Source organism: Psilocybe cubensis, chromosome 2 (assembly GCF_017499595.1).
Source record: "Psilocybe cubensis strain MGC-MH-2018 chromosome 2, whole genome shotgun sequence".
In the NCBI taxonomy this organism is placed as follows: domain Eukaryota; kingdom Fungi; phylum Basidiomycota; class Agaricomycetes; order Agaricales; family Agrocybaceae; genus Psilocybe; species Psilocybe cubensis.
Genome location: NC_063000.1, coordinates 4,038,329 through 4,063,365, shown reverse-complemented (window position 1 = coordinate 4,063,365; position 25,037 = coordinate 4,038,329). Strand labels below are relative to the sequence as shown.

At 46.9% G+C, this 25,037-nt stretch overlaps 8 protein-coding genes and 2 non-coding genes across 10 annotated transcripts; 1 reads left to right on the top strand and 9 right to left on the bottom strand.

Annotated features, from left to right (window-relative positions):
* Window positions 1-236: 236 nt before the first annotated feature.
* On the top strand, window positions 237-1,787 carry JR316_0002809 (uncharacterized protein; the record flags this gene model as incomplete). The annotated part of the gene is made up of 2 exons (XM_047888594.1): window positions 237-954; window positions 1,027-1,787. 2 exons carry the CDS (start codon window positions 237-239, stop codon window positions 1,785-1,787), a joined length of 1,479 nt encoding a protein of 492 aa, XP_047753517.1.
* A 2,252-nt stretch (window positions 1,788-4,039) lies between these two features.
* Window positions 4,040-5,507, bottom strand: JR316_0002808 (uncharacterized protein; the record flags this gene model as incomplete). The annotated part of the gene is made up of 2 exons (XM_047888593.1): window positions 4,040-4,573; window positions 4,638-5,507. 2 exons carry the CDS (start codon window positions 5,505-5,507, stop codon window positions 4,040-4,042), a joined length of 1,404 nt encoding a protein of 467 aa, XP_047753516.1.
* Window positions 5,508-8,578: 3,071 nt separating this feature from the next.
* On the bottom strand, window positions 8,579-9,385 carry JR316_0002807 (Exosome complex component RRP46; the record flags this gene model as incomplete). Its single annotated transcript, XM_047888592.1, has 2 exons — window positions 8,579-9,226; window positions 9,263-9,385. The coding sequence occupies 2 exons, from the start codon at window positions 9,383-9,385 to the stop codon at window positions 8,579-8,581; spliced, it is 771 nt and encodes a 256-aa protein (XP_047753515.1).
* A 441-nt stretch (window positions 9,386-9,826) lies between these two features.
* On the bottom strand, window positions 9,827-9,914 carry JR316_0002806. The gene has a single exon. It is a non-coding gene; the product is annotated as a tRNA-Ala (tRNA).
* Window positions 9,915-10,011: 97 nt separating this feature from the next.
* Window positions 10,012-10,096, bottom strand: JR316_0002805. Its single transcript has one exon. It is a non-coding gene; the product is annotated as a tRNA-Ala (tRNA).
* Window positions 10,097-12,573: 2,477 nt separating this feature from the next.
* Window positions 12,574-13,260, bottom strand: JR316_0002804 (uncharacterized protein; the record flags this gene model as incomplete). Its single annotated transcript, XM_047888591.1, has 3 exons — window positions 12,574-12,836; window positions 12,906-13,033; window positions 13,100-13,260. 3 exons carry the CDS (start codon window positions 13,258-13,260, stop codon window positions 12,574-12,576), a joined length of 552 nt encoding a protein of 183 aa, XP_047753514.1.
* Window positions 13,261-16,537: 3,277 nt separating this feature from the next.
* On the bottom strand, window positions 16,538-17,024 carry JR316_0002803 (uncharacterized protein; the record flags this gene model as incomplete). Its single annotated transcript, XM_047888590.1, has 3 exons — window positions 16,538-16,843; window positions 16,896-16,948; window positions 16,994-17,024. 3 exons carry the CDS (start codon window positions 17,022-17,024, stop codon window positions 16,538-16,540), a joined length of 390 nt encoding a protein of 129 aa, XP_047753513.1.
* Window positions 17,025-17,416: 392 nt separating this feature from the next.
* JR316_0002802 (uncharacterized protein) lies at window positions 17,417-18,094 on the bottom strand (the record flags this gene model as incomplete). Its single annotated transcript, XM_047888589.1, has 3 exons — window positions 17,417-17,668; window positions 17,738-18,016; window positions 18,077-18,094. 3 exons carry the CDS (start codon window positions 18,092-18,094, stop codon window positions 17,417-17,419), a joined length of 549 nt encoding a protein of 182 aa, XP_047753512.1.
* A 625-nt stretch (window positions 18,095-18,719) lies between these two features.
* JR316_0002801 (Phospho-2-dehydro-3-deoxyheptonate aldolase) lies at window positions 18,720-19,781 on the bottom strand (the record flags this gene model as incomplete). Its single annotated transcript, XM_047888588.1, has 4 exons — window positions 18,720-18,853; window positions 18,976-19,015; window positions 19,080-19,296; window positions 19,690-19,781. The coding sequence occupies 4 exons, from the start codon at window positions 19,779-19,781 to the stop codon at window positions 18,720-18,722; spliced, it is 483 nt and encodes a 160-aa protein (XP_047753511.1).
* A 306-nt stretch (window positions 19,782-20,087) lies between these two features.
* Window positions 20,088-22,068, bottom strand: JR316_0002800 (Phospho-2-dehydro-3-deoxyheptonate aldolase; the record flags this gene model as incomplete). The annotated part of the gene is made up of 7 exons (XM_047888587.1): window positions 20,088-20,185; window positions 20,236-20,275; window positions 20,366-20,392; window positions 20,473-20,534; window positions 20,857-21,164; window positions 21,270-21,406; window positions 21,928-22,068. The coding sequence occupies 7 exons, from the start codon at window positions 22,066-22,068 to the stop codon at window positions 20,088-20,090; spliced, it is 813 nt and encodes a 270-aa protein (XP_047753510.1).
* Between the last annotated feature and the right edge of the window lie 2,969 nt (window positions 22,069-25,037).

Here is a 25,037-nt window from a genome sequence, read left to right as displayed (position 1 = left end):
TTCGTAGTACATAGACGCTAAAGATACACAATATAAGCGCCAACTTGGACCCGTTCGCAGGACAAGATTTGAGCTTTCCATGTTTTTGTTGTCTACAGGAGGTATAAAAATTATCAGGTAAAATCCATCGTAATGTCTGCTTAAATCGAACCACTCACTGCCAACTAGTCCAACGAGAAAAAAGTCGTAGCCTATCCTATAACGCTAAAGAAGATATCGAAACCTGAATCCCAAAGATGACCGAATACGACTTTTCGCCCGAGGCTGAAGCCGCGTACCACGCGAAACTGAAGCACGTCGGCGAGTGGGCGAGCGTCCACGCCGTACCGACAATCCATTCCCGCGCAAGATCCCATTCCCAGGCTTACGCACACTCGCAACACGCAGCATCCTCGGGGGGTTACAGTATCGGATATGCCGGATCGCAGGACTCGCTCGCACACTACGCGCTACTAACACCACCTTCGCGCGGCGCGCGGTCGCACTCGCGCTCGAATTCGTATGCCAGCTCAAACACGAGTCGGCCATCGCATTCGCATGAGACGCGCATGACCTCACCTCCACCACCATCCCAACTATCTGAATTATACCTCGGTGCCCACCATGTTCATGGTGTACAGAAGACGGCGTCAATGCACTCTGTGCATGCTATGAGCAGGTCCGGCAGCACTACTCCAGGGGTGCAGCAGCATGCGCCAACATCACACTCTGCGACTTCACATCATACAGACCATCGGGGAGGGCATGCGCGATCACGCTCAATGTCAATGTCGATGCCTGTGTCCTCGCATCCGTACACTCACGGATATCCACATGCGAATGTTTATCCAATCGGATACCAGAGCCCAAGCAGAAAAGGATACGCGCATCCGCAACCGTACCCTACTCCGTACTCCCCACCAGGTGGTACGATGGGACTGGTGTACTCTCCTGGTGGTATTCTTCCCCAGACCGGTAATTGTTACCCTTCGCAAGGGCAAGAGCTGGTAGGGGTGCATTCGGGAAGTCAGTTAAATGCTCATTCAGTGTTTGAGAATAGAACTGCAAGTGCGAACAGAGATGGGATAGGTAGAGAGAGTCAAAGCGAGATGGGGAGTTTGAATTCCCAGTTCAAGGGGAAGAAAAAGTCGCCAAAGGTGAAGTCAACCCCTCTCTTCGAAATCGTATACGCGTGGCGCATGGCATACACCTGGAACTATGTCACACACACCCAAACCCTTCGTCACCTACTCATCAGGCGTCTGCACACCAGGAGAAGGACATCATGTTACATGGTCCTCGTGCCATCGCGCTGCGCGCGCGCCATACCATGGAGCGATGACGAGAATGAATATGTTCTCGTGAAGCCCGGGGAGAGCGTAACCCTGCTGGACCCGCCGCATCCAGGCTTGATACGGGAGTTGACGGAAGAAGAGTGGGACAAGTTGGTACGTAGGGAGGATGTGAAGGAGCACAGACCAGTGGTTTTCGAAAGTCAACCGGGACGGAAGCTAAGTGTGCGCGGGGAGAATATCACGTCCTTATCGCCATACTCATTGACCTCGTCGTCGGGGAAGAGAGTAGGCAGAGGGGTTCGACTCGGCGACAATTTTTTCCACCTTGTGCATCCTGGAGATAGTGTGACGGTCGTTGGATTTGTGGAAGGTATAGTGGGGAGGGATCCTGTGATATCATTTTCCAAGGCGACGTGGGGGTATTTGGAAGGTCAAGGGAAGTTGGAGCAGAATGGGAAGGACGAGTACGCGCCATTGGATTTACGTGGAAGGACGGAGTTTGATAGCTATTGACACGAAGACAATAAAAGGCGATAAGATTCTTCCGCATGTTGTAGTTGTAGGCCAGAAAACAACGAACACGTTTTGCAATGGTTGTTTGTGAATGGTGAATACATAGAACACGCGGGAATTGCACCACGCGCAACCGTTGGACTAATCCTGGATATGATGAGGACACCGTGCCTACTTTTGCCATCAGTCGGGGCGCCCTACTTCTTGCGTGGCATGTCTGGGCGCCGGTGGTGTGTTTGCAAACCTGTCGCTCACTCGATAACACCAAGGATCATCCCTGGGCCAGGGGACAGTCAATCAAACGAGAACAATTGCAGTGTGCAGTGCTGGAGCACATGCCATTACTGGTGTTGGAATGAGGATGGCGATGTGGGAGAAAGGTCACCAACCAGCTGCGCGCAAAGGTTTGTGTCGCATCTGCTGCCTCCCCTGCCTCCCTCAACAAACCAGCCGGGCTTGTGTCACCAACCCCTCTCCTTGTTTCAATGAACCAGCAGCTTGAATTGCCGGTTCTGCTTTACAGCCCCCACCGCCTCCCTCAATGACCAGCAGTGCAAAACTGCTGGTCATTGTTGCCACCGTCCCTGTCTCTGCTTCTACCCATGACCAGCGGCTGCTTTGGGTTGACGTCCTCAGTTCCTGCCGCCCCCACTTCCCTCAAAGATTCCAGAAATCTCAACCTCGACCTCAATATCAATGACGCCTCGAGGCCTCAACATCGCTCCCACCATAATTATATCTCGTGAAGTAATCATACTATGCCACGCCTCTGCCCCGATTCTGGGGTGTAACCCACCAAGAGTCTTGCATCTTCAATGCCTCTAGCTCCCCGCGCTCCGCAGCCTGGATCTGAATACAGCTTTTCTTTTTCACCCTGTGGAATCTGGAATCTGGGTCCAGCGCACGACACTCATCGGACCAAATTCAGAGAACGGAGGGGTGGCATGCCAGGTAACATATGCTTTTTTGTATGGCACAAATGACAAGTTTTCTACCACTTCCATCTCCACCTCCAGTTTACCCATCTCTCGCTGCACCGCGTCATCGCCTCTTGCGATGAACATACCTCCCAAAGTCGGTGCAAGTTACAAGGCGGCTGCTCGGTGCTCAGCCGCCTTTGTTGCTCGGTGCTCAGCCGCCCTTGTTGCTCGAGTCTTCGGAAGACCATCCCAGAATCAGCACATGTTATGTGGATGACGGATGTACGCATGTATGGTACAAATGACAAGTGCTCTACTACTTCCACCTCCACCTTCAGTTTACCCATCTCTCGCCGCACCGCGTCATCGCATTACACTAGGAGATGATGGGTGAGATTTGTGGGAATGTGTGCGTGTTGCGTGTTGCGCGTTGTATGTTGCGTGTTATGTGTTTCGCCGGTGCGTCGCGGGGATATACAGGTGCGTGTTATCTGCGGCCTGTAAAGTTGTTAATTTAGAATCAGATTGTGTGCAAGTCATTGAAGCTACTGGACGTAGGGTTAGTATGCACGTGTTATGTGGATGACGGGTGTACCCAGGCGTTGCGGGTAAAAAGTCAATTTAATTTTACAAGTGCTCATAAGTAGGAGCGCAAGAGCGTATCATGATGAACGTAGATTGCCGGCGCGACGAGGATCCGGACTTCAACTTGCGTGCCGTGAATGTGAAAAGATAAGATTCAAGCAGAGGAAAGCGTGCGGTTTTTGAGTCGGGGGAGCCCGAGCTTAAGCGACTCGCGTACTCGTTGGACAATAATTAACTTGAGTCTTGTTGTTTGGTTGTTCCGGTTTTCCTGAGGGCGGTGTAGGAAGAACAATTGACATACAGGCTGAACCTTTCACACCGGGTCTGTGAATGCATAAATGATGAGACAAATGGGATATATGTAATGGATGTGTATACGATGAGAAAACATAGAGGCCGAGGACATGTGTAACCTTTGAACAGGAAGACGAGCAATGGTATGATAATTACAATGTGCCGTGAATCCGACGAGTGAGCCATAAATGATGAAAAAAATCCATATCCATCTTATCTCGAACGCAATTGATTGGATGCTGAAGGTCCCGCATGCTGAGGGCGTGAAACGAGTGTCGGCCGGCGAACACTCGGAGTTGACCATGGGCTCGCGATGCACACAGGTTCGACGAATAGAGTATACAGCGAGGGCCTAAGGTCGCCTGTTCACTTCAAGTGGGACATCTGGGATGTTGAGCAAGGACAATTTAGACTGGCGAACGAGGAAAGATGGATAACAGGACATGCAATGACTTACGGACTCTCCTTGAGCATGTTCTTGTATCTCTTCAACTCCTCTTCAAATTCCCTGGACCTCGCCTCCGCCTCTTGCCTCCTCTGCGCCTCCTCTTCCCTCAAGCGCGCTTCATTTTGAGCGCGCCTTTCCGCCTCTTCCCTCAAGCGCGCTTCATTTTGAGCGCGCCTTTCCGCCTCTTCCCTCCGCCCCCTCTCCTCTTGCTTCAAGCGCGTTTCGTTTAGAGCGCGCCAGGTCGCCTCTTTCTTCTGGTTCCCCTCCATCTGCAACCGTTTCTCCAACTCTTTCCTCTGCTGCGCTTCATTTTGAGCGCGCCTTTCCGCCTCTTCCCTCCGCCGCGCCTCCTCTTCCCTCAAGCGCGCTTCACTTTCAGCGCGCTGGGCCTCACTTCGAGCGAGATCTTCAGCCTCTTTCTTCTGCTGCGCCTCAGTATCAGCGCGGTGCGCCTCACTTCTAGCGCGCTCGTCGGCCTCTTGGGCCCTTTCTTCGGCCTCCCTCTTGGCCTTATCCCTCGCGACGTGGAGATTCTCAATCTTGAGCAACAGTCAGCATGGAGGTCCAAACAACCAATAAATTGTTGAAAATTGTGACACGTACCTTAGTGTGAAATTGTGTGCGAGCGTCGCGATAATGATCAATGATGGAGGCAATTGTCTGCTCCGGATCTTTAGCATACAGAGGAAATCTCTTCCATTTTCCATTCAGTTTCTCCAAGATGGTTTCGCTCGGATTGTACAGTTTATTAAGAGTGTCGTAAAGGAGACCGGCGAAATGGTAACAATTGCTTTTGAAGAGGTGGTAACGCGGCGCCTCCTTGCTCAAGATGTCTGCAATCAATGCAATATCGTACACAGACGGTCGTGCGTGTGGGACGCCCGGGACGTTGCCAGTTCCTTCTCTCTCGAATTCTAGCCAGCACATGCACTTCTCGCCCGAGCGCCGGCCGTCGGGAACACATGTCACGGTATCGCACGCTGTGCCCATCGAAGAATCACTGACAGATTGAGAAGCACTAGAAGATGCGGTGCTCAGCGAAGATATCGTTTGGTCCAATAATAATTCCGACTGTCTGCGAAGTAGGCTTTTCTGTCTTCGGTTTTTCTTCCTGGAACTCACACTCGGAGTGTAGCCTGAGTGCGGTGTTGGGCCTGCAGACAATTGCTCAGTGTCAGACGGTGGTTGCACCGGACCCGACGACCTGCGCTTGCCATCATTAGCGTCCCGTGCTCGTTCAAAGTACAGGTAGTGAGCGCCTCCGTTGGGGTCCCTAAGTTCGACCAGGAGGGATTCGTGCCTTGATTTGGTCTTGACATTCTTCATCAGCGATACCTTCACCACACATAGCTCCGTCATGTATTCACTGGGACGCCAACCATAGGCATCGACGAGTTTCTCCAGGTATTCCTGCAGACTCTGCGTGCCGCGGACGAGCTCTGGGTATTTCTGTGACTCGGCTTCTGACGACATTTTGAAAAAACGGTGGAGATGGTTAACAAAGGAGGACCAGTAGCTTTTGAGGGGGAATTTCATCGCGAGAAAAGTGATGGATAAAAGGGACTTGAACTAAGGGTTGAACGTTGACGCTGCACGTTGTTGCAGTGTGAGGTTTTCACTGCTGCTAGATAACGCGTGTTGAACTTTGCGCAACGAGGCACAACGATCGGGAACTCTGCGCTAAAATTAGAGTCGTCCGGATGCTATAGATCTGCGGCAGTTGCCGGAGGTTTCCCACCATATCAAGTGTGACAATGGGCCTCGAATTTATCTGGCCAAAATACCTTAGATATATGTTTTTGATACGACTACATAGCTGATATATAGTTAAGCGCTCGCTTTTGATAAACATTAGAAACTTCAACACATGTGTACGTTGGCAACTTGAAAATGTCCTCGAGATTCGCTTCATGTACGCCATTTTGTCAAGGCAGTGATGACAATCGATACTTTGTTGAAACTGGTGATTTACTCTACATGCGGCACCTATTTTAACACAAGTCCTGATCTACAAATCGTAATTCTCTTTTACTAATTTGACTGCAGCCACAATCATTCAACCTCCTCTCCTATTGATTTTCTTGTACACAACCTTGAAAATTCCAGATGATTCGTAAAGTTATTGTTGAGCACATAAAATACATTACTCCCAATATCAGTATGACATGATATCTTGAAACGGCGCTGCTATGTTTCGGATATGACGGCCCCTTGTTAATTTACGGATGCAAATATCTGTGCATGTAGAAGGCCAGCAAAGGGCGTGTAAACGCATAACAAGTCAATTCGATTGTTGTGTTTGAGTAGCCAGTTGGGATTTTACCCTGGAAGGATGTGTATATTCCCGAAACGATCATAGAGCTTACCAGTTGTCTGATTATGCGGAATGTTGGGTAGCACGATCGAAACGTCTGTACCACGCTGTGAGAGGGCCGTTAATTACACAGGATCAGCAGTATATCATCAAATCTTGTGGACACACAATCGAGTGATGAAGGAGAAACATGCAATGCAAAAGGAGAATTAGGGCCTCCTTGCGGCGGCCACACATCTACTAGTCCTCCCCAATGTGGTACGACGGGTTCATAAACTTAAACTGATTGACAAAACCATATTTCGCCGACCGGAAGCCGATGTATTCGTATCCAGTCACGTCTCGATCCAACCCACGTAGTTAATTCGGGTCGTCAATGGTTTTTTTTGTACACTTTGGCCCATACAATCGTCTGATGTGCTTTCGTGTGATTGATTCCTTCATTTATTGCATAGATTAAGTGTATAGCACCTCAAATCACGATACTGTGGTTTTGTAGCCTTGTTGCAAACGCGTTGATCGCCAAAATTAATATAGATCGTACTTTTATTAGACTAGGCAGCACAATCTGACTGCACAAACAACACATCGTGGAGGATCGGGATACACCAAGTTGTGGATCAATTGACCGCCCATATTTGAGAGGTAGCAGTGATTTATTTTAGAATTCTAGACGAGCCTTTCGGAAAGTCGGATTGATATTAGACACCGCCATGCTAGCCGACTTCCCCCTCTTACAAATATACTTGGGTTTAAGTGTATTTTTAAGCAACGTATATTCGCGTCTATAGCAGGGATGTGTATAGTGAACTTGACGAACCCGAAGGAACGAACAACAGGCGAAGGGGAGAGCGCCTTATATTGCGGATGGTGATCAGCGCCGTAGGTCATGCGTGAATCAATGGAGTGTGAGGAACCCGTATGGCTTGAGCACCTGAGCCAGATGAGTTCGTAATGGTGCCCTAGATTTCTCGAATTGTATGTCGGGGGACTTGAATTCTGCCCCGAGATTGTTGATGAATGACGGCGGAATGGATCACGACACACCCGGAATGAAAGAGAAGACGCAATAAATGGCGCACGAATGGAGACCATGAAGAGACACATATGACCACCCTCGGGTACTTCTCAACCCACGCTGAAGTAAGGAAAAACCGCGTCGCGACACATACCACCAAGGTTGGTACGGACTACGCAATGTACCGCGCCCGACTAGGTAGTAAAAAAATGTCGCCGTAGCACGTTCGTTTTTCTATAGACCAGGTTTGGTGGATTGGGACCTCATGTCGGGGGAGAATTTTGAAAGAAAAGTGTTATTCAGCGCTGCAGTTAAGCTGACATAGCTGGCAATATATTTGAATGCCGTAAGGAAATTACCGTAAGATAAGCGTCGCTTGCGAGGACAGACAAGGAAACATAAACCGATATGGTTCAAGCCAGAATCGTCAGCATGGCCGCCGTGAAACTCATTGAAAACGAAGTCGCAGCGACTGACCCAATACGATAACTGAAGGGTGCGGCGTAATGTTATTTACGTGTTTCATATTTCTGGGCTGATGTCGAATGAAGGCCAACTTACAAGGATACACCTCGATTTGAAAAACCCTTGTGAGAAGCTATCGAAGCCGCCACAAACGAGTATAGCCTAGCCAAAGAATTAAAGAACGCCACCCTTGACTCCCTTCAATATCCAAGGATTTTCTAGAATATAAATGTCGAATCAGCAAACTTTTTCAATAGTTATATCGGAGAGCTTTAAATCGAAGCTCGATGCGTGTCGTGGTTGGGACGTCACGAAGCGAGCTCGATGCATGTCGTCGTTGGAACATCAAGTGTAAGTTCATAGCACACATGCGGGTTAATTTCCGTAGCAAGTGTGGGTATTTTGAATGTTGTGGTATTGAATATTGCCTTGATGGAGGATACAAAAGGTCTACAAGTTCAGTTTCATCCGAAGAAACGGAATAATTATTGATACCTCCATACATACTCTGAACCATTGCCGTATACATGACTTCAAAAAGATCCTAGTACGTCGCAAATAAGTGACTGGGAGTAGCCGGGGAGTATTGCCAAGCACAGGGAGTCGATAGTCATCATCGTAATCGAAATGATGCTATCGCGACTTCGATAATTTTGATTTTGCACGAAAAGGAAGACGAATGTTCTCCATCCTGCGACGCCGTTTTAAATGTCCCTACAGAAGGGCCCTGTCCAAGTGGTCGTCATTTCAAATCTCCATTTTATCGTCGTCTTCTTCATCATTGGTGTTGACACCCATCTCACCCGAGTGTTCGAAGCTCTTCCTCATGGCGGTGTAAACCTCTTGTGCACCTTCCCTCGCCAGCTCCCTCGCTGCAACCAACTCTTTCTCATCATATCTCCCCAATGTCGATTTCCAACTTGTCCAAAGGCAATCGGTGTTTGAGTCGTTCAGGCCTATGCCATCAGCAAACATGAAGGCGAACACCCCTCCTCCCTTGACAACCTCAGCCTCATCACTAGGATCAAGCACAAGAGCTCCACTCGAAAGCTGACCCACAGCTACAGCCGCAACGACGCCTTTCATCGGCACCGAGCTCGCTTTGAGCAGCGCCAACGAGCTGGCATTCACCATTGCAGCCGACAGACTCAACGCATCACGCGGCGGACTCAGACTCTGCACAACAAGCTGCACAAGCGTCCTCGGGTTCTTCGTCAAGATGAGCGAGGGTTCGAGGGTGGACCGTATACTCGCCGCCAACGATTTCGCCTCGGTTGCTGGCACATTCGACAGCGGCCTAACAAGCACCTCAAACGTTGCTTTTGAAGGCAGCTCCGCGGCCAGCCTGACTTCGATAGGCCCAGATATCGAGGCCAGCGCAGCCGTATCACCTGGCTACAAGCGTGAAAAGTTGAAAAAAAGAGGAAAAACCGTGACGGGCATACCAAAACCAAACCGAGCCGAGCCATCTACTCTTGCTAATCCATCGTACGATATCCGGATTTCCCGTATCTCATTATGTTTTCGTTTATCTTGTCGCGTATCAGAGGCCATCGTAAGATGTAAAAGTGCTGAAGGTTGAAATTGAAAAGAAAGTAGCGACAGTGATGCAAAACGAAAATCGGGACCAATTAGGTGAGAATTTGATTAGATAAGATAAAGATCCTGGATGACAAGTTACAACGGCCTGATGCGTCTCGACTATAGCCAAAAGGCCCTATTACCTGAATAATTCCAGAAAGGTCAGAAAATCCCCGACAACCTTGACTCCTTAACCCTAATCTAATGCAACTAACATTGAATCAAAGGCGCTATAAAAACATATCATTCGCTTGTCTCAAAGTCTCAAAGCATCATGCTTCCTGTTCAAAAAATTAAATAAAAGAGAGAGAAAGTATCGATCCTACGTGTGTATGATACCTCTAATTCTATAGCTCTCCTCATGATAAACTCGTGCAGTAAAATCATTCCCAATGCTGCAAAACAACAATCCTGTGGACACTGTGGGAATTGAACCCACGACCTCACGCAATAACATACACATAATGCGAAGCGTGCGCGCTACCATCTGTGCCAAGAGCCCGTTATGTTCTTGACGGGCGCTAGTTTTCTGTGGTAAGCAAAGCGATTTGGTGAGTGGTAGTACATATCGGAGCCAGACAAAAAAGTCTGGTTTGATTTGGACACTGTGGGAGTTGAACCCACGACCTCACGCAATTGCATAGAAATGCGAAGCGTGCGCGCTACCAACTGTGCCAAGAGCCCGTTGGGAATTAGTCCAATCATAACAATATAAAGTTTATACACAATTTACCCCTATCGGTGAACTTATTTTCAGGCCGCAGGCAACTCCATCGGTGGACATCGCGAAAACCGCCATAAGTTTGCCAGATAATACATTGCTAATAAAGGTAACAAATGGCACTAAGGACACAAAGATTATAAATGGCCTTACTTGTAAGCACTTACAAGTAAGGACACGTTATAATTAGCAACATTGCGAATCCTTTGTAACTTTTGGTCATTCTTAGTTGACCTTTGAAGGCAGGGCAAATCTTTAATTGCCCTTGCAAAGCTGGGTAACTTTGCAAAGATGTGCGCTCATTAATGAATCTTATTTCACTCTTTCTGGCTTGGCCGCCGGTATCCAGAAATGTACAAATTGCTTATTAACCAACTGAATACAAATACACGTGTAGTAAAAAAAGCTACTGTAGAAGTCAAAACAGCAGAGCAAAAAAACTACGCTAAAAGCGAGAACGAGACCGAGTGCGAGTGCGAGTGCGAGAACGAGACCGAGTGCGAGAATGAGACCAAGTGCAAGAACGAGACCGAGTGCGAGAATCAGATAGTCGGTCACCTTCGTGTTGAAAATGAGTACATTGTGGAATAGATGGTACAGAATATGATGTGCACTTACTATCTGACCAGCCAAACCCAGTCCCACATGTGTGCTAGTACTGTTGGAACTGTATACTTGCTAGAGGTTATACGGCAGGAATCTCACAAGTTAGGAAGAAATTCTTACCATTTAATTTCTTGAAGATGGGGAAGTGAAAAGCCTTGACAGAGTTGTTTTGAGTTGTGCGACGGTCTTTTAGAGTCCCCGTCCCCAATTTCCGTGGCCCCAATGTCTGACTCTATGTCATGTGATCTCTCATGGAACTTTGTCTCTGAGCTTGCTCTGAGCAGTGAGGAGCGCCCCGTGGTTATAAATATTGAACAATCAATATAATAACTAAAAATCAATGAATAACCTACACTACTAATCTAGATATTGGTTTGCCTTTCAATTTTCAGGTAAGATTTCATTAACAAGGAAATATTTTTCTAAAGCTTTACAACACAATATAAGGCAAAGCATATAATTATATTGGAAAATAAGGTAGAATTTATAATTCTCTGATTATACATACATCTGAAATATTTTGCTATGACTTACAATAAGAACAGATATTAAAATCCCAAGCAAAGATCAGTTAATAATTCACTAACCTTTCAAAGGCAATCCAAGGTCAACAAATGTTTTGATTGGCTTGGTAAGGTCGGCTAATTCCTGACTTACCTTAAAAGGGTACAAAGGCAATGCATGTTTTTGGCGGTTTTCGCGATGGAGCAAATGAGCAAAGGAACCAACCGCAAGCCCACTACACACCCCCATGTGAGATTTTAGCGTTCTCCTTGATATCATTTACTCATCATTCATGATTCTCTGTACCCGTAAATTGCATCCAGATACCCCAGGGCAGCGATATACCTTGGTCCATACCTCCTCAAACAGAGTCAGGGTCAGGACGTCAAAGATCCATGTGATTTTGGCTGGTACTCCTGCGGCGCCATTATTGCTTTCCGTTGGATTGATTTTACTCCGAATTTCTTTGGGAAAAGGTGACCATTCATGCTGGAATCCTCCTAACCAGTCCTAAAAGTGCTAACCTTACAATAATCGTCCATTATTATTTTTTGCAGATGATTCCAACTCACACATTTGGAGCAAAACGACGATCCTTTCAAAAAATCCGGTGGCAATCAGCGGCAACAAAATTCCACTAAATTTAGACTTTCCATCTTCAAATTTTGACGTTTTGCCAACACGGAAATGACTGGAAATGAACGTTCCAGACCTCATGGCAAAACAAATCCTTCAATATCCGAAACTAAAGACGTCGGGAGGCCATCAACAGATGCGGATTCCACGAAAGCTATTCCAAGAGGAACTGTACTGGGCGTTCCCACCTACGTTTGCCGTAGGATGCTATGTATGACTGTAGTGTACGCACGGCTCTCAACATCATGGGACCGCACAAGACCTCATGGGGACCTTCAGAAAGTCAGAACCCCCGCATTGCGTGCCTAACCTGGTGGAGGGAAAGGGGTGACCACTGACAATGCGCGCCTTTCGCGTAAATCGGCATACATATTTAGCTCGGATGCATCATTAATTTTAAATAAGTCAATAACTGAATTTGATGTGCTTTTTGATTTCGGGATTAGGGATTAAACAGTATCAGACCCCCTAATTCCGCATCCAGAAGCAAGGGAACATTGCAAACCTTTCGTCTAAACAATGCGAGACACATAGCTCCAAATTCATGAATGTTAGAAGAAAGGTATATACGCTTCTCCGTATGTATAACAATTTTTGGTATAAACGATCAAATAACATAACAAGTCCAGGACAACTACATCGTTCCATTCCATACGTCACTTCAAATTAACGCTCCATTAGCCCAACTCCAAAATTAAAGAGCAACGATTCCAGCGAGAATAGCTCCAAAGAACGCTGCGGCGCCGCTGTTCGCGACCAAAGCTCCAGCGGCACTGCTTGGGGTAGTCGAAGCCGAGGTGCTGGGAGAAGTAGCCGAGCTAGAAGCAGCGGAGGCGGACGTGTTAGCGGAGCCAGTGGTGGAGGCGCTAGCGGAGCCAGTCTGAGACGCAGATCCCGAAGAGAGCGAGAAGGGGAAGGTGTTGGTGGTAGTAGGGGTGCCAGTGGGAGTGATGCTAGCTATAAACGAAAAAAAACGATGAATGAATTCCAGTTTCAAATGGTCAAAGGAGTGAGACTGAGACATACCAGCAGCGCACTGAGAGGTCTGCAATTGGATGGCAGCGGCGAGGTCTGCGGGTGTGCAGTGCTCTTGCAGGCAGGCCGTGGCGTCAGTCACGAATTGGGCGGACGCGCAGACACATGAAGGGTCAGTGCTGTATAGAAATTACTTTGGTCAGTAAGAGTCTATGGATATATTGAACAGCACATACAAAGAGCACCCGTTAGCCTGAGCAGCTGGGCCAATACAGGCGACGATGCAAGGGGAAAGGCTGGCAATGATGCTAGAAGTGGCATCAGGGGCGGAGGCAGTGGTGGAAGCGTCCTGAGCATGGACGGCGACGGCAGCAGCGGTCATAAGAAGAACGATTTTGGAGAACATTTTCGTTTTAGAGTGGGTTGGGTCGTAAAACGGGTACGTAGAAGACGGACGTGAAAAGGGTGATGAACGATGGGAGCAGTTCAATGGAATCCGACTCTTACGACTCTTGTGCGCCCTTTATACTTTTCACAAGAATGCATATTCCTGTGGGAATGTAGAAGAAGCACATGCCCCTAAAATGTCATTTTCAATTAGGTCTTCCCTGATTGCCCCTACCCCACATTTGCAATTTCATCAATATCTCAGTCACATGTTGAAATGAAATTTCGCGTACATTCTACACCTTCCGCAGACCCCTGCCTGCTCTTTCCTCCTAGTAAATAGGAGAGTAAGATAATGACTAGAGGAAAATGGGTTTGCCCGCTGTGAGCTTTCTTCGGGGACCTTGTCAATGATGCAACTTCTTCGCCTGTTCCCGAAAGTGACTGACATAATGATGGAACCACAGAAATGGGGTACTAAAAGTATGGGCTACGGCCTTACGGGGTCTATGCAGGTTGTTGCTCCTTGCAGCTTGCTGGCATCTGAACACATCCTTTACCAATTCTTTACAAATGTACCTTTACTTGTTTGTTCAACATGGAGGGTGGGGCCCTGGGGCCCGATGACTTAATCTGCGTGTAATAGTGTGATAAACACCACCTTCGACCAACTTCCCAACAAAGGCAGGATGCCAAGACATTCACCTTGTGAACAATGAAACATTGAAGAACTCGTCCAGGCATACAGGCTGACGAAATGCTTTGCTCTGCTGCGGAGACGATCTCGGATACTCAAAAAAATACCTGATTTGTCGACGTCGCACGCACCATTAGCGCCCGTAAGTGCGAAACAATGTTACCAAGTCTCAGTTTTTGATGATTTGGCCTGCATACGAAGAAGAACTAAAAGCTCTGCGGAGTACGAAAGCGGCAGATTGAAGACCTCGATGGCGGAAGCGGGGTTTCCTACTGAGCTATATTTGCGAAAACCGCCTGGAATGGCTAATGGGACTCTCACCTTATATGTGATCCAATTGCCCACGAATCCTCTCAACTTTCTCAAGGAAATAGGTGAGTATGATGAACTCGTGTCTTTTAGCTTTATGTGGCTGTCGAAAAACACTCAGTCGTCATCGCAGTTTAGTTTAAATTGTGCCTCATTTTTTAAGCTAAGGACTCGTGAAGATTGTAGGATTTGCAACAAGAAATGGTCGATTGGACTCGGCGTATGACACATTATACACATCCTTTAAATACGACTAGCATTATCTCTCGCTTCTGTGTGCAAACCAGTACCAATGAGGAGACTCGAGAGCCGTCTTCCGCCTGAGTTACCATATCAAGTTTGAGGCGAGCACGCAGTGCGATTCCAGTACGCCTTTGCCAGCGCCGGTATAACGTACCCCAAAAAAATCAGAAAGATCATGAACATCGAAAATATCGCCTGCGAAAAGTCTATTTAGCCACCCATCTGTCAAGTGATGAGCTCTAAGTAGTAAACATTACCTCCGACATAGAGGACCTTTCCCTTTTCCATTCGCTCCTACTCGATATTTGATTGCGATCGCGATATTCAGCGCGTTCAGTTTCATACGACGCGTTCGCACCGCCAGGGATGATTAGTGCGACACCCTCCATACCCTCTCCGACGACTTCGATCCATTCTTCCGGTAAAATCGTGCCCCACTCACACTTGAAACTCCCGGGTAGACGAAAGGGGTAGCGCAGCTGCGCAGGCGTATGACTCGGGAGATTGAACACTCTCATAGCTGCAATAAGCGCCTCCTACACACACATACAGAGAGGTCCAACGCTTCAGTTGACCGGTTCGAACATTGAGATTGAAAAGTAATACAGACCTCGTATGATGCGGGAAACCTGATGATAGCATGTGCCACATCCCTATCATTTCCAACCTTTCGCAAGGTAATTGGAAGCAAGTCTGTATCCAATAAACAGTCAGCACACAATTCCTGTACAATTATCCATCCATCCATCCATCCAACTTACCTCGAACATAGCTAGGCGCTTTCTCAGACATGGTGCCAGTGCAAAGAAATCGAAATTTAACGCTCGAGTGAAAGCTGGGAGTAACAGCAAAGCAAGAATCAATTTCCCAGATCCCTCTCTCTAAAAGGCTGCCAACTTATAAACCTCTAGGAACAACGACGATAGCACAGCCAACTGCGTTCTGGAAGAAGTCGATCTTCCATAACCGCCCATCTTGCTTCCGCAGCCTGTGTTGCTATTTTTAGCACAACCCACTTCTCGTTCAACTTGTGTCAAGTGAGAAGAAGGTCGAAGTCTATAGGCACAGCAAACGAAGCTTGTACGTGCTCGAAAGAGGGGTGGATATATGTATGTGATCTATCTTCCTGATATTTGTGAATACAAAAGGCCGACAGGACTCCCGCGAACTAGTTCATCATCCACCACATACTTCAAGTTGACGCACAAAAGTGACAAAACCAACAAAGCCACACTCACACCAGCTACCAAAGGGGAAGCGGCGGCAGCTATCTTGGAGAACAAGATTAGATTTCCAAATTATGCTTAAAACGTGTTGAATAGAAGGACAGTACCGCGTACCGCCTCATTACGCGTCATATCCCCCCTAATTATGCAGTGCCTTGGAACTTCTACAGTACTTAGACTAGTCAACGCTTTCAGTGCATCGCTTCGTCACAATAGGAGATGAGCATAGGCTACGGCGGACAACTTCTACCCTGCCTTTTTAATGCTGATGCCATCCAGGTGTAAAATTCTTACGGGGGAGTAGATAGACTAAATGAGTTATATTCGCACAGCCCGGCGTATGCCATGCTACGGCCCCAACAGTAAGGCAATGGAGCCTTAACCAACAGACAGTGAATTGGGTATCCATATTCGCAGGTCGTTCCTATCATATCATGATCTATGTAAAAGATACAACAAGCTCAACAGCCATGTTCTTGCTATGCCTATGTGTGACATATTGGGAATATGCCGCAGGGGTGGTGATTCGTCCTACAATAATATGTTTCCCGTTAACCGAGGGGTATCTCCCCGAAAGAGCAATAGACGAGCGCTTGCACTTTTTCTTGAGCTTTTTCAGTGACGAAAAGCAGTCATAGGCAGCGGAGAGACAATCCTGCGTTGTAAAGAACTGTTTAGTATAGTATCCACCACAACTTGGATTGAAACTGAGATACCTCGTATGACTCTGCAAGCGGCACAACAAACCTCTCCTCCTGATCTAACAGCCGATTCTTCACGGTGACGAGATGCATCATCATCTTTTCCTGTAAAGTATTAGATTAAGCCATCAGACATCTGATGATTTGCGATACCTGTTTTCCGGCCAAATGACTGCTTTTTTCTACCTGCTTCACCGTGTTCTCTTCATATCCCGGTGGTGCCTTATCTCCCAATACAAAGACACCCATCTCGGGAGTAGAACCGTCCACAATCTCAGACCACTGACTCGCAAGAACCTTTGCCCAAATTTTGGATGCGGCACCTTGTATTGAAATGGGGTACCGCAGCTCGATATGATCAACACTGCCATTCGTTGGCAAATGATTTGAAAGTTTGAACACGTCGCAGGCAGATGCAACCCCTTCCTATTGAACACACCTGTTAGTGCTTTCTAAATGACATGAATAAGAAACATACCTCGTAGGAAGCTGGGAACTTCACGATGGCGTTATCTAATGCCTCCTCTTGGCCTGGTTTGCACAAAGACAGTATTAATTTCCCTTTCAGAAACGCACTATGGTAAGCTGAATGGGTAGTCCGAGTCATAGCGGAGTCTCACGTGTCGGGCCTTTGGTGCTGCAAGCAGTGTCGTCCAATGTGTTACTCATAATGTTGAAGGTTGTTTTCGGTAAGATGACAGAAAGAAGTCAAGAAAAACGTGGGATTATGTCAACGCATAGCGTGTTTAATAAACTAAGCGTTGTCCTCCACTGCGATGACGTATGTACCAGTGAGGCAGGTTCCTAAATTTATTTTCCCCCAGTCAGCTGGGTAAAAATCTAAGTATATGTTGTGCAATGCGCTTGTCCACCATCATATTCGGGTTTCATACTATATGATATATGATATAGATTTGATCAAGACATATTCACGAACTTGAACGGGTACTCGTTAACTAGCCGGAGAAGGATCCAGCCATAACGTACGACTATCATGAATTACTGTCGTCCACGCCGAGCACGACCCGCTCCCCTACCCCGCCTGCCCTGTCCCCGCCGTCCGCGGTGCGCATTGAAAAATTCCCTCAGTAGATACCTCAGCAACCCTCCAGCATACGCATTCTCCTTGGGAAAGAACTTATGCTCCCGCACACAATAGTTCTTCAACTCTTCGACCGAATCAAATATACGCGGGTTTTCTTCGTTCTTATCGATCAGATCAACCAGGTTAACATGGGTCTCTTCCACAATCTGGAAACAATTGAAAGCCCAGGTTAGCCTTTCAAAAAAGATGCAAATTCAACCTGTAGTACAATTTACCTTGCGACACTCCTCCAGGGTATCGGGGATTGGGTCAACTTTGATGCGTTCGCACAGAGATTGCCATGACTCCAGGTTATTTTCCTCCGTTCCAAAGGCTTTATTGAATTCCATAGTAAGAGCATCTTCAAACGCTTGTTTCGCCTCCGTTTTCTCGTCACTGTCTTGGATAAAGCCAAGGACGCGGCACATCAGCCTGAAGTTCTTCGTAGGCCCCTTTGAATGGTCATAGTGATAATCAGGATACTGAGCGAAGAATTCAACCAGCGGGCCATCATCCTAACGCAGTTGTAAGCACAACACAGATAGTGAATGCGAAAAGATCTGAATCATCTTCACCGTGATACGACGAGGCATTGTATGGAGTGCGACTATGATAAATGCGAGGAAGGAGGAATTTTATACGTCTGAACATGGGCGCTTAAAAGAAGACTTTACGGTCACCACGCTCACACGAGGCCTTGAAACGGCCTCGTGTGAGAATTAAGGTTTCCTCAAATCCGCCTTCAGACACGTTCCGGAAAAAGTGGCGTAATCTTGGACACTGTAAGATGAAATGCAACTCAAGGTATCTAAATGATGAACCTCACATATCGTGGCTAGTGTCAAGTAGAGCAGCTGCGAATCCAAGGCACAAAGAGGACACATCAAGCCCCTGCTGGTGCTCAAGCAGGTTTCTAAAGAGCAGTGATCATCCTCGAACCCCCGTGCTTCCAACGTATGTAAATACAACAACCCCCAAGAAAATTGATCGCCGTCGTAGTTTCCGTAGTTTCAGGTTATTGTTGGAAGCAAAAGAAGCACGTTTATCAATTGAAAGTAACAGGATCTATGAATTGTAATGCTCCAAGAAAATTACTGTCTGATGGATATCCAGTCGTGATTTTTGGGTCCCTAAACCGAACGGTGATTCGAATGGCGTTTCCAAGAGCATTGAAGTCACGGCAGCTCACCATAACTATACTCACATGGGTGAGTGTGATCAGTTAATGCGACTTTTTGAATTGCTGATAGAGTGCATCGGTGTTAACGGCCCCTGTTTGTCGTTCCTTTTTAAAATGATTGGACATGAGGAAGGCAATATCTGCGTCACAGGAAGGCCAGTCAGAATGAGGTCTTTGAAAACAATACAAAGGTGAAAATATAATGAACGCAAAAGCGATACGGGGTCCCAGTACAAGAAATAAAAAAAGAAAGAATGCGCGTTCAATATTAAATGAAATTAGACGAGAACCCACCTAGACTCTGTTCAAAGTTGAGCCTTGGATCACAGAAGGACTGAATATAGAAGTGTTAAAAACAACGGAAGACACATCGTGAGACATGAAGCATGAAAGCGAACCTGGTATCGAAGTTCTAATTCCTCTTCGCTCAGCTCCATGCTACCACCAAGGCATTCCGTGACGGAATACCCTTCATCATTTAGCTCCCCAGTGAACTCAAGGCTGACACCATTGAGGCGAGACGAACACTCGGTGTGGATACGGAGAGAGGAGGTCAATTCCGAAATGATATTATTGAAGTGTCGTGTTTTGAGCCCTGAAGCTGACGTCTGGGTACTGTGTACGATCAAAGCAGTTAGCATGCGAACGTCAATAATACGCCATGGTTAGCACGAAATCTCAGGAACTCCATGCGTTGGGAAAACTTCATCATCCACTATCGGTACAAAAAGACCTTCCTCAGCACATCGCACGAAAATGACCTCCAAAAATGGCATCCGGTTCGTGCTTGCACATGTGGAGCAACGACTTGACAGGGGTAATGTCCAGGACCATCACCACCCGCGACCAGATTCCAATAACGACTTCAGTCGCTACATTCAGTGGTATGGCAAAAAATGCGAGAGAAAAGAAGATGGCAGCCATGCAGCCTCGCGTACGAACGGAGCACATAACGGCAGAGATAATAGGAATGGGAAGCACAGTTTAGAAGGAAAGAAGAATACTCACTTCCCGTGCATTGGGTCGCATATCCACGCCACGGGGTGGCCCGATTGCTGAACTGCTCGAATATGTTCAGGTAGGTGATCGTCAATCTGCATGAGAAGCCAGGTTCAAGTAAGTAATCGGGTACAAGAATAGATGCAAGCGCGAGAACTGGAAGGTGTAAGGAGAGGCAAGATTCAAACGAGATCAAAGAGTTACGAAGGTGTTACCACGGTCAAAATGGAAAGATAAGGGAACAAAAGAAGGAGTGAACGGGACGGCCCCCAAGTTGCACATAGCCTTGAGTAAAAGATCAAGATGAGAAATGTGCTACGTTAATCTCGCTCGTCTCGGGCAGAAAAGACAGAGCGGAAGAGCTGCCTAGCAAGGCTTGAAAAGGGAAAGAAAATAGGACTGTAGATCTATAAGAGAAGAGAAACACTAAAACCTGATGGTGCGTGGCAAAACTCAGATCCTACAACTTGGAAAGAGTTTGCAGCACGATCACAGAAGTTGGTTTCTATAGGGGACAGGGGAATTTAGTCTGAGAAGGATTTCACCAGCTGGTACCATAGACCGCGATGATTTCGGGGTTGGCATTACGGGACGGCTAAGCAAACAAGCAAACAAGGCAAAGAAATGAATGCGGGCATGAAAATGCGAACGCGAACACAAATCTTCATTCATGCACTGATCACACCAACAACATGATCCACGAGAAGGCAGTCTGTTATCCAAAGAATAGGAAAAAGAAAAGGACAACCAACAGAAGGCAAAACGATGGATCAGGTCTACGAAAAGACGCACCTTTGATGCTCCGTACCGCGTTATGAGCGTCACCCTTCCAGTTTCTTTATCAGGGTTGACCACTAGACAAAGGCGAAAAGAAAAGTGGTCAGATACCAAAGCACCCATAGAGTCGTATGATTCAGACGAAGATCAATCCAAGCAGAGACGATGCCGTTGTTGGATATAGGATCTATCTTGCACTGTAGCTTTGGGAAACAGTCCCTCTAGTCTCAACGCAGCCTTCAAGTTAGGATGGCTGCGAAGTGCGCCGTTGCGTCATCATCGAGGCGAACATTAAAAACGCCGTCCTTCGGTAAAACGTAAAGGGGCAAGTGTGCTAGCAGCATACAACGAGGGACGAGAGGAACAGGAAGAAACACATAGCAAGTCACTGAGACTCACCATCCAATACTTTCACTAACTCATCCGCTTGCATACTTGGACCGACTTTGATCCCAATAGGGTTCCTGATTCCCCTAAAGTACTCCACATGCGCACCCGTCAGCTGGCGTGTACGGTCTCCGATCCACAAGAAGTGTGCTCCAGTGTTATAGTGCGCCTTAGCAGGCCTCGATGCATCAGCATCAACAGCACCAGCACCAGCAGTGGTGTTGGCGGTGGCAGACGCAGATCTAGCGATATCAATTGAAGGAGGAACGGGCAGCTCGCGCGTCAAAGCGGATTCGTAGCCCAGCATCAATCCCTCATGACTATACAAATAACAAGTAAAAGGTGATAAGTGATAGTTCGGCGATGATAGAGGGTACACGGGATAGAAAAGAATGCGGGTCCCGTACAGGAAAATCAGGACATACCTGGTATAAAAATCGACTTCTCCAAGTGTACCTCTACCTCCACCTAGCTCGTACGGGATTGATGCAGCTGCATCGGCTCCAATGGTACGACTGAAATCAAGTGCATCCGAGAGGCCGTCGATAATGGTTTCGAATTCCTGTCTGTAGTAGAAGAAAAGAAGGAGACGTTAGAAATCCATAGTCGTGACATAATCAATTAATTCCTAATTTGGAAGTAGCAACTTCAGAGGAAACGAGAGAAGGGTTACATCAAAACGTAATGCAAGGCAAAACAAACTGCGCAAAAAAATAGGCCGGCAAATCGAAAGAAACGAGAATTTAAACAAAACATCTCTTTAATGATAGATATTAAGATATGCAAATTGGACAGCTGTTCGCATAGCATGACAAACAGAGGCTTCATGCCGGTCGTGAGGTCGACGTAAGACGAATCCTCATGTGTATTAATTCAAAGCCACGATGCGAGGTGTGGCGGTCGGCCATAAGTAGATTTTATGAATAAAAGAATGCAGAGCCAAAGCAAAACCGCACGATCGAGTCCGTTTGTGAAGTAATGCGAAGGCGGCAATGATGCTAACTGAATATCGAAAGGAAAAGAAAAGAAAAAGAAAGTAACAAAAGAGAATGAGTATATTAGAAAGGGGAATACACAACGCACCTTAACGATGGCGATCGCACGTGGGACAGAGACCAATCTCTGGGGTGATGCAAGGACGCAAACCCTGAAGTAAGGAGGCCACGAAGATAGTTTAAAGTTGTCGTCGAGTGGAAGTAGGCGCTGAATTGGGGGGAGGGGCATCAGTAACCGCAGTCAAAATCGATGAACGAAAAAAAAATTATCATTTCCCAATTGCTGGGTTCTAAATCTAGCAAATTTTTGGAAGGTATGTGGCAAATTCCGTAAAGGGAACAGCAGCCCAACGATGCGCTTGATTGTGGATGGTCATAGATGATGACGGGGTTGAAGATAACAAGGTGCCCGTTAACTTTGTCAACAATGTCACCGCCAAATCCATCAAGCTATCGTCTCGCAAGGATCCATGTGACCTAGCGGTATTGAGACTATCCAGCAGTGGCGTTTGATTGACTTGAGGGTGAATACGCAAAGACAATCCTACGCTCCGCACTGAAGGTTAGATGCGCGTGGAATGGCGTTCAAGTTTATTCAGCGTCCCCAAAGCCAATAAAACGCGAACCTGAAGGATAGGACCGTCCGCGATCGACAGCAGGATTGCTGGCGAAGATCGCACCCGAACAGAATCAAAGAGAGCAGAATAGTTTGAAAAGGTTCGCAGTGGCACCGAACTCCCCGTGAAGGAAGGGAAAGAAAGAATAATCAAATTGTGTAACATACCTCATGAGACGCTCAGGATTAGGCGTGCGATCGTCGGGGTCCAATCTGGAAACCAGGATGGTAATGCGCACAACAAAAAACGTGTTTTAAATGAGGGGTAATAACATCGTAGTAAGCGATGTCAGTTTGTCGGTAGTCAAAGTGGCATTTTGGGTTAAGCGTTTGAGTTTTTGAGTTGGTTTAGAACAGAAACAGAAATAGCAATTCAGTTGACGAGGGAACAATGAAATAGAAATAAATCGTCAGTGTGCTCCACCTATTGGAAAGAAAACATGAATCCTCACCCATTAACATTATCTCCCCTAAAGCAGAAAGAAAATAAAACTTTGATATTGATACACTCCCATTCAAAATCGAAAGACTGACCGGAAGCTTAATACCTGCCTACCGTCCGGCAACTTTTCGTAACTACTGCTGCGTGGTTTGGCATACTGCCCTGCGATTCGACCTATGCGTACCTGTCAGACGAAAGAGAAGGTGACAAGGGGAATTAGAATAAGCTTCGATAACTGAGGATAGCAAGAGGCTCTCAGAACGTTCACTAGAAACGACGAGAAAATCGGATAGAAGAAACAAGTCAGAAGCATGGATGATGATAGTGTCTGGGGGTTGAAATGCAAAATGGCAGGACCATATCCAAGGAGTGGCGGAAGTTAACAAGAACGGCAAGCCAGGCAGAGATGAATGAACTTGGCCAGATTAAATTGATATCCGCGTCTTGCTCTGTAGAACTCTGTCGGTGTTACATGTTTCCTGCCCGAGCCCACGCAATGAGCGAAAGGGTGATGGGCAAATCATGTGTTGCGGTAAGAAGGCATGGCATAAAGAGGCTCGCGGCATACATCCGCAGAATGAAGGCGGGGAGTGGCTGGAGTATTGATGCAATCACCGTCTCACCAGCGCCCAACGGTGATCTGAGAGATGAAAATCTGGACGAAAGACACATACCACAGGAAGGCGAGCGCCCCACAATAAGACCAAAGAGAAGGACAGGATGAGACCGATTTTCGACGACAAATTTTGCTGTTTAAGGTGAAACCATCAGTACAAGGTCAAATGTGCATCATGCCACACAAAAATTTCGAAAAGGTGGCAGATTTGAAGACGTAGAGAAGGTCCCAGCAGCGCAGACTGTACAAAACTGCGAATCGAGGGGCCAAGTACACGTGCTGAAAGGGCTAAATGTAGCAGCGTACAACAATAGGTGGGTCGACTAAACAGAAATGACGCGGTTTATTTTTGAAAAAATAAGCCACGAAGGGTCCGATTGATCAAGCGGGAAATATGAAAAAACTTGAAGTCAACGAGAAATCATTCTTACCCCACTGCATGCCTCAAAGCTTTCTGCGCAATCACCCGCATGTAACAAGAATGCTTCATTCCTTTGAACGAGGCCGAGCTGATACCGCAAACGTTCAATCTTGATATGCGCCGATTGTGAGTCGTCGTATCGATTTGGATGTGTTACGCAGCGATGATCCCAGATTCATTGGTCAAGGTAAGACATGAGGCATGGCAGAAGAAAAGGTTGACGAGTGGTAGATCAGCGGAGATCCGTGTAACTTTGGACCTTTGGCGCACCTCGGAAGGAGTAACAAGGGGTGGTAGTGTCTCTAGCTTGGAAAGCACTCTACAGACGTAGAATCACACAGAACTTAGTCGTCCCTCAACCTCGTGAAACCAAGGAGTGAAACCGACTTTGAGAGGTGAGCTTGATCTGGATATTCAACGTCCTGATACAAAAACATAGATTTAACAAAACGACATAAGTATGAGGTATATTCGAGAATTATAGATTCACCTGAGCTATAGGTTTAGATCGCCAGGAATCAGGAGACCATGTCGGTGATGTTTTCGATGACATGCTAGCGTTACTTTTGGGAATAACAGAGCTGAATATCGGAGATTTTGTAGACAAAAAAGAAAAAGATGAATGCAAGAAGCAAGAAGATGATTGAAGTTGGATTGCTGTATATAAGACGCAGGCTCACCCTCAGGCAGAGAAGCGAGGAGAACAGTGAGCGCGACAGTTGGATTGCACAGATCCTCGGACGCTTTGCACATATCGATCATGCACATGATATGACTAATCATCGTCGCTGTCACGATCACTGTCACGCTAACTGCTTATCAGTACCAAATTGGATCCAAATCACGGCATGATTGAACTATCTTTGCGTCTCACTGTACTTTTCTTTTATGATCATAACTTGTGAACTTTTGTTTTGGTACTTGGGCAAGCAGCATCCGATGAGGTTTCAATCAGCTACTGTTCCATATGTACGATGCATCGGAGTGATATTGGCAAAATAAATGACTCCGAGATATTCGGCAGCCTTTATTTTATCTTTGGGCGTCCCTCAGGCTTCAGTAGTAGTAAGTTATCAACGTCAACGCTAGTCCATGGTATTTGT